The 11958-nt window shown below is 41.8% G+C and overlaps 1 protein-coding gene across 2 annotated transcripts; it reads left to right on the forward strand.

The window, feature by feature from the left end:
* Window positions 1-3517: 3517 nt before the first annotated feature.
* On the forward strand, window positions 3518-9229 carry LOC148824225 (uncharacterized). Of its 2 annotated transcripts, none has more exons than XM_088926903.1 (4): window positions 3518-3659; window positions 4432-4767; window positions 5779-5924; window positions 7913-9229. In XM_088926903.1, the coding sequence occupies exons 1-4, from the start codon at window positions 3569-3571 to the stop codon at window positions 7991-7993; spliced, it is 654 nt and encodes a 217-aa protein (XP_088783029.1). In that variant the 5' UTR covers window positions 3518-3568; the 3' UTR covers window positions 7994-9229. The 2 variants fall into 2 exon arrangements, 1 of the variants encoding a protein (XP_088783029.1); XR_016093719.1 differs by having other exon boundaries at window positions 3520-3659; window positions 5779-7569.
* The last annotated feature ends 2729 nt before the right edge of the window (window positions 9230-11958 follow it).

Genomic DNA, 11958 nt, shown 5'->3' on the forward strand with positions numbered 1-11958 from the left:
TGTTTAATTCCGCAGCACTCAAGTGGAAAGGAACCAAGTTTCGCTTAAAAATGTCCTTGTTCGGGTGTTTTTGGTTTGAGACCTTCCGACTGAATTAGAAACGTTATTGTTGATATTTAGACCTTTATATGGTCTCCGAGACTTTCCACACACTCCGGCTGTTATTCCGACACTGTTGTTACTGGACCACAGCCACGGATACGAGAAGGGACACAAATAATCACTTTAAAAAATGAAGAGTTTTTTTTTATCTTTAACAAACTTTTACATTTCCCAACACAACTTATTATCTGTCCCCCTAAATCCCACAAATCCCTGTTTTCCCCCGAGAAACACAAGTGTAGAGTCCCATTGCAATAAAAAAATACAACACATCTAATTAACAGCCAGATGTGACAGATCACACTTAAGACTTGCACCTAATTTGAATACGTATTTACTTAATTTCAGTTCTCTTTAATCCCGGGGATATCTGAAATTCCCTCTCGCATACTAAAACCTCTAAATGCATTAGATGTAATAACAGCTACTAATAAATATAGACATTAAACTTCATTATTAACATATTACTTTTATTAATAAAACATGTATTAATAAACTTCATTATGAATAATTGTGGGGTAACTGGAAAGCAATTTGTAGTTAAATATGACAATACTTTTCAAGCGACGGATGAATTAATGCATTACTTAGTAACAATAGTAATACCACTATATTCAGGAACGTTATATAACGTTATAGGAATCTCTAGAGGGCAGCAGCTGCTACTTTGGGCTCGTTGCATTTGGTTCTAAGGTGGCGGACTATTTGAGCACGGAGCTGCGTCCTGGCCACGGGTAGAATTCCAGTTAGTTCGCTGCTTTTCAGCTCTATGCAATTGACCCTGTAATGTCTAATGTTAAGGAACAAGTAATAGGTTTATTCCATGCTGAAAAAAAGAAGAAAGAAAACACAACGTTTCGGCCGTGGAGCCTTCTTCAGGTGTTAAAACTGATTTTCATAAGTTCCTCTTATATCTGAAGAAGGCTCCACGGCCGAAACATTGTGTTTTCTTCCTTCTTTTTTTCAGCAGGGAATGAACCTATTACTTGTTCCTTCCCAGCCTACGCGTGCTGACGCAGCTCCCCACCTGAATGACTAATATTATGCGATGTACGGTCAGATGAGTATAGGTTGTGCATAGGTTTGTGAAGCTGTTTTGGACAGATTTACAGAGTTTTGTTTGCAGGCAGTTAAAGGTGTTTTTTAGATTGAAGGATTTTGACATTTTATTGTACTGTTTAGTAGAAAATTTGGAAAAAGAGCATTTATTTATAGTCAATTTATTAATCATTCTTGGTAAATGTCACATCCATGAATCCAACTGGTCTAATAATACTCCCCTTTTTAGTTCTTTTGAGGTGGAGCTGAAACACTATTTAAATTATATTAAAAATGTGAGAAATAATAAAGCACGGAAAACATATGATATATGTAAAAAATACAATTTAATCATATAACTTACTTATTACCTCTGGCGGTTAACTGTTTATTTTTCTGTTTGTGTTTGTTCTCTTGTACCTAATTTGATCTTCTGATTGTATTTGTATTTGTAAATTCTTTACACATTTAATAAAAAAAATCTTTAAAAAAAAGAGTATAGGTTGTGCAGCAGACATTTCACTGCAGAATTGTTTCAACATGAACTGCGTGCAGAGTAAACAAGTCGTATTTGTCGTCAAAACCGTCTCGAACTCCAGAGCAATAAAACTACTGGATTTAAAAGAGATGTTTTCCGAACCTGCTTGTTTGCCCATGTAATAAGGCCGCATTACGTCGCCGGAAGTTTTGTTGTCTCGTTCTAAACCACAGAACGTGGCCCTGCACATGCCTGCGAATTTCATCTATTTTATGATGTCAGTTGGAGGCTTTGCACGTTACTGTGTATTTTCATTGCGGTTTGAAATGCACATTTTTCGAAGGCCGGTTCTTTCTAACCCCAAAATATAAAAATAGCCGACAACTTCCATGCACTTACTTATTTCCGGGTATGTGTCAATAATGATGCTCACATGAAAAAAAAAATTAATTTCTGTCCACAAGAGGGAAGTATCAGTACGTTTGTAGGTCTGACGAAAATTTTCAACATATTCTCAAATTAGGATTAATGGAATATAAACTCCTTGAGACGCTGTCTAATATATCAAATACAAGTAATTTTAAAAAAGGGGTGTTATTTATGACATTGCAACAATTTAAACGTGTTTAATATTTTAGAATTTACAGAATTACTCTTATCGAATTTTTAAAATATTAAACACGTTTTCAAAGGACAATCTTTTCTTTCAGACTGAATTTAAAGCATTTTAGTAACGCTTAGTACGTCCCGAAGCTAATCATCAGACATCTGAATATGTGTGATTGCTCTCTACGAAGACTCAACAAGTCTAATAAAACGACGTTTTGGACACGTATTTATGGGGTTATTATTACAGTCTAACAAATTCTTGTGAAAACCGAGTTAGCAACTTCTGCTTTCAGAGCATTTTACGCTGCATAAAAATAAGCATCCTGTAAAATCACAAGTTTTTGTCTTTTGCCTCAAAGATACCTTTCGTTCGAATAGAGACATTTTGGGGAAAAAAATACAGTAACGCCGGTAATAAACACACAGAAAAGTAGGAAAGAAAGTGGTCATTTACTTCCCTGAATAACATGGTCCGCTCTTCTTTAAAAGACTGCTCTTGCCGGCAAGCAAACACAAAGACGTCCAAGTGAAGATGATCATCCAGACTGACAGAAGCCAAACACTCCAGGGTGCCAACCTGAGGTCACAGACTTGGACAGAGAAAGATGGGACAACCACTCGTGTACTATGTGACAAACCCCTGTCCTTCACCCCGAGTTCCAGAAGTTAGCAATGTCCCTGATATTTCCCAACTATCCCAGCATGCTCTCCTGGGGCTGACCTCTCCAGCCCCACTGCTGGTCTTCTCGGCATTACAATACACTTGTGTTTTCTTCAGTTGCAGGTTTGGGCCACAAGAGGGCAGTATGATCAAGAAAATAGGGCCGTAGACCATACCTTTTCAGTCCATTGACAAAAAACATCACTATTGCACCTTTGATCAAACATAAATATTCACTTAATGTTTTGTTTCAGTGCCCAAAGTTTAAAGAATTATGCAACCATGTCACAAATAAGCTCCTGTTTAGTGTTGCATTAAATTTAAAGGAAATTAATGTACCCGAAAGAGATACCCCAAAGGTGTTTGAATATTTTGATGTTCACATTTCTTACTTCTCTCAGGCGGAAAAATGCTGTTTCTAAATTATTACGTTTTTTTTAAACCTATCCCGACTTTGAGAGCTTTCCTCACCAATTCTGTTAACCAACATTTAAATAGGTCACAGGCCTATACATAAATTAAAAAAAAACATATTCGCACTCTGTTGTTTTTTTGGATGGCGATAGAGTTGGCGAGGAAACTGACGCAACTTGAGTGTGGGTTATATTTCCTGGGCTTTGAACCGTGAAGCAGAAGGGTAACTGAAGAGTCAGCGAAGACACATCCGTCGTACTGCAGGGATGGCCGTGCTTGCAGCCTGGCGTATCCCGCTCCTCACCGCCTTCCTCATTCTACCTGCCTGGGCTAAAGACCCACCTATATCATCCCCTGGTAAGCTCGGTTTAATCCGCGTCGCCTTCATTATCGCTTTTCTGGTTTATTGTTTAATGTAGTGTTTCTCGGACACACTCGCAAAACACTTGACTGTAATAATAATAATACAAGCTTTATTTTATATAGCACTTTTAAAGGTGGCTTCTCAAAGCTTTACAGAACGACAAAAACAACAATAACAAATACACAAGATATGCACAATGAGAATACTCAACGAGAGACAGTAGATGGGGGTACTCGATACACAGCAGGAGCAGAAGGGTAAAGAACAGAACCAGTTAAGTAAAGTAAAAAAGAAGGTTTTGAGTCTAGGTGTGAGGGAGACTCTCTGATATCCTTAGCATGTCCCTGTTCTTGAAAGTGTCCTCCCTGTGGAGCGATCGCTCAGTGTAAGAAAGTTACAAAATTGAAAGCCTGTCAGTAAATGCAGTGGTCAGTGTTAAGTGAGTTTGCTGTCAATAACAGGACCTCTATCTCTAACCTCAAGCCATTCCAAAGGCTGTGTTAGATGACACATGAAGCAGTGATGTAACACAGAGTTCACAGGATAGATGAAATTCATAGATCAATCAGCTACTTAATACCAAACAGGCTAGATGGGTTTTTAGTCTCCTTTCACTTGTCACCTTACTTATGTCTCTTTTTGTAAATTCACAGCTTTGTTACAGTGATTGAAGTTCATTATTTTGCTTAGGATCTGTTTTCAACTCTCCGGTACCGCTACATACAGCTCTACCTCAATCTGAAGGTTTTTCTGTCTGATCCACAGTCACCCAGAGGCCTCCATACGCAGAGGCGAAGCCGGGGGAGTCTGTGAGCTTCTCCTGCTCTGTCTCAGTGCAGAGTCCAGACGGCCTGTATGTGAGAAGGAAGTTCACCCGGGAGGGTGAAGTGCTGTTTGTGAACAAAGATAGTACATTGACAGTACAGCCTGGGTACACCGACAGACTGAACACTACAGGAAAACTGGAGGATGTCAAAGTTACATTCAGAGCACTGACAGAGGGGGACTCTGGGGTGTATGTGTGTGAGTACGGCACTCTCGATATGGATACAGGTTCGATGAAGAAACAAGAAGCTTCTGGTACCCTGCTTCTGGTCCGAGGTATGTGTGTGTCAGCTCTGTTTTCAGCAGTAATAACGGCGAATGATGGCTTTGGTAGGACTGTTTTGCCCCGTGGTGTACTGGATATAGCTATATATTTGTTTTAATGATTTTGAAGAAATCAGCATACCTGATGGCTTCATTAGCAGTCACATGCTAGTAAAGATCAGTCTATTTCTTTTTAATATGGAGGTGAAACAGGTGTGATTAAATTGTTATTGAAGTCGGTTCATAGCACTGGGGGAATTTCACACCCACAGACAACTTTACGCTTGACATTCAGATCTGAAATGCAGAAGAAAAGGCAGTCAGAAAACCAAGCCAAATAAGAAAAAAAGTGGATGTCTTGATATTAACAGTCTATTAAGTTAGATCTATCAGTCTCATATGCAAGAGTATGTTACAGGTCTCACCAATGATCCCGTTTTTATTCACTCATACACCTGATCTTTCTTACCTGGTCAGAGTTAGGACTAACTGACACTTTAGTTCACCACAAAGGAAGAGTTTATCTCACTTATCAGTTCAACAGAGGAATAAGATTCAATATTTTAGCATGCTGCAAAAGGGCCAGATTATAGCTCATAAGCAAGATTGAACACATATATATAATCTAGGGAGAGACAGCAACACCCCCAGTTTTGTCATATTCATTTCATACATACATTCATACAGGACCCTTGTTACTGAGCCCAGGGAAATAAGGCCTAGCCAATCCTGGCTGCAGATTCATTGAGACCAGAAGTCATAGGTGGTCCACTCGAACATGCTCCAAACTGCCACGTTGCCACCATGATTATCAGACATCTACTCGTGTCTGGGTAGTGGGGGCTGCCACACTTTCTGTCCATTAAACAAAAGTGAAAAGCACAGGAAGATTTTCACTTCTGACATTATTGCATAATATGGTTATGACTATTCCTGTAGGCTGCTCTGTGCCCTCTTGGGCTGCTGTGCATGCAGCGTGCACCTGTTCACTCTGTCTGAAGAACTGTCTGTCTCGCCCAACAGAGAGACTGCAGCAGCAGCAGCAGCAGCCCTGCGACAAGGACGAGGCCCTGAAGTTGACCCCCACCCTGATGCTGATCACAGCGATGTCCGCCGGCTCCGTGCTCCTGCTGTGTGTGATGGGCTTCATCATCTGGCAGTACCCCAGGGTGAGTACCCCCACACCGCCTGGGGGCCCCAGCAGTGAGGCTTAAATGTTGCCCTTGTCTTTTGCACAATTGTGCGTGAATGTGTTCAGAGAGCAGGTTTGCTGGGATCTGTTCATTTAGCCTTCACCAAAAGTTCTGCTAAGATACAATAAAGTGACTTGCTTTAGCAGTTCCAGTCACTTACACTACATAACCAAAGACAGGACCAATACCCATAAAGAGGACACCACAGATCAATGTCCCCTTCTTATCAAAGGACAGGACTTGGAGCAGGACAATGCAGTTCGATTTATGCTACATAACAAAGGACAGAGCAAATAGCCATAACAAACCATAAAACTGTGAAACCAAACTTCTTTCTGAGCCCATGCCGTATATAAGGATTGAAAACTCTTTGCAGGATGTCTGTTCTGCGAGTCAGACCCAGCATGCATTGCTGCCCTTATTGAGGCTCAATAAAACTGATTCTGCACAAGACTGTGTCCTCCTCCTCTGATGAACAATTTCCCACAACAGCACACCCCTTATTACATCTTTAGATGTATCACCCTCACAAACATTCTCTCACGCGTTTCAGGTGCACTCAAGGTGCACGCTGAGGGGAGGGCTGTCTGGTCCTGTGGCTACTGTCACGCTTTGGCTGACCAGGCATATTGTTTTTTTATGTGGGCCTTCAAGAAGGAGTCACGTACACCATGCATCATGAACTCCTCAGGCCCAGATTCATTCCTCCGGCGCTGGAAGGCTCTGGCTCTGCAGGGTTTTGGTCCCACCTCCTCTCTGAACAACCTAATTGAGCTTAAACAGGACCAGTGGGACGTGTTCTGAAGGTCTTCAGCTGTTGGCAATTTAAAAAGATCTAGGAAAAAACAACTTTTAGATTCTGTGCTCAAGGACCAAGGGGAAAGCTTGTGCACCTGTACTTTCTTCCCAGTGTCATCTAGTTCTGGTTCTGAAAGGCTACAGCTAGCTGTGTCTACAGGACGTCTCGGATTCCAGCATCCAAGGTTGTTAAATTAGTCCAGTTAAGCCAATAATGGGCTGATGTGGCTGGTTAAGAGAGCTGACATGGACTGAAAACCTTCAGACACTGGCCCTCCGGAGCCAGGATGGGACATCCCTGCTTTACGTTCTAACTGGTAAAGATAGATTAAAGACACGATGAATTTCTCTTAGGGCAGCATGGTGGCACAGCGGCTAGTATTGCTGCCTCATGTTCTATCTGTCAGCACTGGGGTCCTGGGTTCAATTCCAGACCTGGGGTGCTGTCTGCATGGCGTTTGCATGTTCTCTCCACGTTGGCGTGAGTTTGGGTCCTCTGTGCGGCTGCTCTGGTTGCTTCCCACAGTCCATTGGGAAAATTAACGTACCAACTAATTAATTAAGTTAATTATTAGGTTACTTTGGGAAAATTGGCCCCGATATGAGACTGTGCACTGGCATAGACTGGCGTCCGGGTGTAACCTGCCTTGTGCCTGTTGCTTACTGGGATAGACTCTGTCTCCCTTTCGACCCTGTACTAGATAAAGCAGTTAGGAAGTGGATGAACTGATAAATGGATGGATGGATTTCTCTTCAAATCATCACCATTAGACTTGACAGCCTCTTCATATTCTTCAGCTTCCTATCAACAACAGAGCAGCAGGTCAGCATTTTAATACGAATTTGTAAGACTGAATGAGAAGTTATCTTCTTTAATCTGGCGAAACAAACATTACATCAATTCTGGTAAAGCGCACTTTGAAAATAGATAAGACAGCATATTCAGAGCAATGTGGTGCAAAGCCTGATAAGGCAGAAAGCTTCCATTCTGCACAGGTTGTAATGTCCGTGGGCGCACTTGTGCAAGGAAGCAGATTTATGTCAATGCTGATAAAAAGTTCACTTCCGACGCTCGGACCAAAAGTGTTTTCACATCATGTGTTTTGTGGGTAACAGCTGTAAAAATCAAAATGATTAATATTATTTTGTTATTTTTTTTCTTTCAGTTAAAGAAGTTCTTTGCGAAGCAGAGATCTCAGAGCCGACGACAAAATGATACAGTGTATGAGGACATGCGCAAGCATTAGAATGAGGGCAGTCTGGTTGTTGTTTTTCTTTCAAAAACAATACATTTTGGTCAGCAGTGGTCCTTCTCCTTATGTACAAAATTTATAGGCTGTAATAATAAAAATGTTATTGTTTATAAAGTAATGGCTTAAGAATGCTAAAAGCATTCTATGTTAAACTTACCTCTGTAGCATGAATTGTTCTGCAGTTTTTCCCTTGTGTACTATAGGCAAACCAGTTCTCTTCTCTTGACTTGTTTCCCGACGTACAGATATAACAAGATCGTAGAAATTAATTCCAAGCGCAATTTATCCTTGCCATTTTTTAAATGCGTGAATTCATCATTTTTGAATATTTCAAAAACAGCACACTTATTTTTGTACCTACCAAGGGGGAGATGTGGTTTGTGATAAGGTTGGTGGAAATAAATCTAAGACCGTAAGAGTCTTGTTTTAGTGTTATATGTATAGCTTCCTGCCCATTGAAAAGGGGTATCTTTATTTTGTGTATTTATGTAGACTGAGGCACCACGCTTCACAGCACAGACAGGACGCTGTGGTTTTAAAACTGGCAGGGTTCCAGTCTATCCTTGCTGCTCAGATTGTAAGGCTTGGCATATAGATCCTGTATATTTGCAGCTGTGAGGAATGTGTTTTATTGGTTAATGAGTTGTCGCTTAGCTCGCTCCTTCTGTGTCCAGTTCATCTGTAGCTCTGACCTGCTGGACGTGCCTCCGGTCAAAACTAACACGGAACACGTGTGCCGGGAGACCCGGAGGTCACCCGGTGACCCACAAGGGGAATGAAGTTTAGTGAGCCTTTACAGCCTCGCGGGCACCACATCGAAAAGCAAAAGACAAATGCTTGTGAACGAGCCGGTGTCTTATGTACCTCCTGGCTACAGATCGTGCCCACACCTCTGCAATGAACCACAGAACATTACAATGAGTTGTCTGAAACAAGTCCCATCAGTTCTGCTTATCCCAGCACCTACCTCTTTCACTACCCCACTGACATGTCTGCTGGTAAGGAGGAGCAGCACTGGCTTAGTCCTTTGTAACATTTTTGATTACAATAAAAAGGTTTTCATTCGTGACTGTGACTTAGAAATAAACATTCTTCACATTTGAGGTTATATCTCCAAGAAGGCCTTTGCTATCTAAGTATTGCTCAGTTTTGTAAGCTAAAATAAATCTGTTTTAATACAAGTTTAATTGAAAAAAAATCTTTAATGTTTGATAAAAACAATGATAAAAATGTTCATGTTTGGTGTTTTTTTTTCTGAGTCAGCGGGTTTAAATGTATATTTTTTGCAAGAAAACAGCTAAAAACTTGACAAGATAAAAATGTGGGAGCCACATCCTCCAGAAATTTACGTTTGTGATTCTCCCTCAGTTAAAGTGATGACTGCTGATATGGTAAATCTGGAAAATTTAAAGCCACTAACGTTTCCTTCCTTTCGCTTCTGAGTTGCCCTATCTTGTGAAAAAACAAAAACTTTTTTTCTTTTTCTGAAGTGCTGTATAGGAAAATGTACGCATTTTGGTTCTTAAAATAGTTCACTTGAACATTCTCACATTAGGAGTTAGCAATAGTTTTCTTCTGAAGACTCATTTTTCTTTAACCAGGTTTTTCATCGGTACAGTGAGCAGATCTTCGGGTTTCTGAACATAACTTACAGTAAACAGCAGTTTTTTACGTACATTTCACCTCTGAAGGTTTCTTTTGGAGACCGTTATGCGAAATGATGTCATTTTTCTCATTGTTTTTCATTTTCATTCTGTTTTACCGGAATGTATGTGGGATGAGTCAATTAAAGCTTGTTTTTTTACACCTCCTTCTGAAGGTAAAGATCTCATTCGTACAAACAAAAATCACAGCTTAGACAGTGCTGTGGGCAGCGGCCTTCTTGGTTTTACACAGTGGAAACTTTGAAGACAGTGAAAATAACCATCCCCAAAAATAAAGAAAAATAATGGAGAAAGTTCCGTTTCCTGGAGCGGAGGAGAAAGGGTTTAAATGTTTTTGATTAGGTCTTTGCTGAGCGATCACTTGCCAAAGTGGCATCGGTTACAGTTACGTTGTGTTTCTCTTCGTCTCTTTTCAGCATGGAATAACCCTTTTACTTGATCGTATCTGTACAGTTCTCTACCTCTGATTTATTTCCAAATTAATCTTCAATGATATACTCTTGTGGACGGCGGGTTGTGGCATAGTGTGTCTTGTTGAGATAGTTCACCGATTTATTTGTTCTGTGTTTCCTGCATGGAAGACGCAATACACATCGAGAGCTACTTCTAATCGAATTTATTAAGGCCTGTAAACTAGTGTGCAGGGTATCGGCGAAACGGTGTGTCAGGTGTATGTGTACAAATATCTCAGAAATGTGAGGTACATATTCTATAACCGGATCAGAAAAAGAAAGATCATTCTGCTCCTCAGATGTCTGTAGCTTGGTGTATGTGGCTGGGGGGTGTATTTTATTGTCCCCAAGCGAAATAGCAAGCAAGACCTGAGGGATCCAACGCAGATAAGCTTAGACTAGCAGTATGAATAGATTGGGTTGCTTGTTGTTTTTCTATTCAGGGGACATTGCATGAGTTTACCGATCTGCACTCTGTGGGCTTTGTGGAGGTCTCAGGAGAAACAAAAGCGGAGCAGGTTGCTTGTGTGAGAAATTGCGTAAACTTCCTGTGCGTGCAGCGATAAAGATTTAAAACCATACAGATGTCTGGACCCCCATTGTGAGGCTGAATCCCTTTAGAACGGCCAAGTGCGCTTTTCAAGGCCGAAAGCACATTTGAAGGGAAGATGACACAGGGAGGGAGGAGGGGTGCTGTAACCTCCCGCCAATCCTGTAGTGTTTCAGCGGTGTTCACTCTGCTTTAACCACAGTAAATCACTCTGCACTTCATCAGCCAGAGATCCCCAATCCTGATCATGGAGGGCCAGTATGTCTGCTGGGCTCTTCACCACCTCTGTCAGCTCACTGACACTGTTTAATAAGGAAGTTGTTCACTGTGGCCGGGGAGGGACAACCACATGACAACATGAACACCATCATCACCAAACAGGCTACATGACCTGAGCTCAAAGGCCTCCTTTCACGCACACCTCACCCCATCTCCACCTCGCAGCCGCCCCTGGGTTCACTCCTCTCTGACCGGGGTTCGAGCCTCCTCGTCCTGTGGCCAGGAGGCTGCCCACTAACCAAGAGGGTTGAGCCCCACTTTTCTCACCAGGTATGTATTCCAAACATTCACAAAGCGTTCGGCCCTTGGGCGTTGCTGTCCTTAGTGAGCTGATGTTAATGACCAGAGCAGGTGAGAGGGGGTGTCCAGACGAAGGGAGAGAAGAGTGGAAATCTGAAACCTGCAAAGGAATGAGGGGCTTGTAAAAAAATCACTCTGTTGTTGAGAGCAAGGGGGAAGGTGTGATCCAAGTTTCAGGGTAATCTTGGCTCCTGATATCTTTCTGGAGAGCTTTGGGGATGTCTTTCAGGGTCTTTGCAGTTTGGCCAATGTCAATGATAATTGTCACCTGGATACGTACACTTGCTGCTCTCTGCTCTTGAAATGGCCAGGGGGGTCTGTGCATATGTGGGAGAACCCTGCAGCTTCTGTGGCCTGGTGTGGATGGTGACTATGGGCAGTAATGGGAACATACTATTTCTGCACTTGTTTTGTGGAGTTCCCCTCATTTTTCCTATAATTCCAACATGCTTGCTCAGTTTTTATTTTACCACAGTGGGCTTCAAGGAAGTGATAGGGTGCTACAGCAGATGTTTCGTATACCAGCTAATGCAACATGCTGATTATATCATCGTGGTATTCCTGAGGTCCAGTAAAGAACAGTGAGGTCATGTGGAGGTCATGGCAGGGTCATCGGCCGTTGTAAAAGTGTACAGACTCACAGCCAGCTCCACATGGACGGCTTTCCCTTAGGGCCGGCCCGAGGAGTTTGCACAGCTCATCTGTTTGGCTGGG

This window comes from Atractosteus spatula, chromosome 11, assembly GCF_055471065.1.
Source record: "Atractosteus spatula isolate fAtrSpa1 chromosome 11, fAtrSpa1.hap1, whole genome shotgun sequence".
NCBI lineage: Eukaryota > Metazoa > Chordata > Actinopteri > Semionotiformes > Lepisosteidae > Atractosteus > Atractosteus spatula.

Excerpts from the sequence above, each read along its gene's own strand:
- LOC148824225 (XM_088926903.1), top strand. The coding sequence starts at position 3,569 with ATGGCCGTGCTTGCAGCCTGGCGTATCCCGCTCCTCACCGCCTTCCTC. Across the intron at positions 3,660-4,431 it reads CCCACCTATATCATCCCCTG|TCACCCAGAGGCCTCCATAC; the intron begins GTAAGCTCGGTT and ends TCTGATCCACAG. Across the intron at positions 5,925-7,912 it reads TCATCTGGCAGTACCCCAGG|TTAAAGAAGTTCTTTGCGAA; the intron begins GTGAGTACCCCC and ends TTTTTCTTTCAG.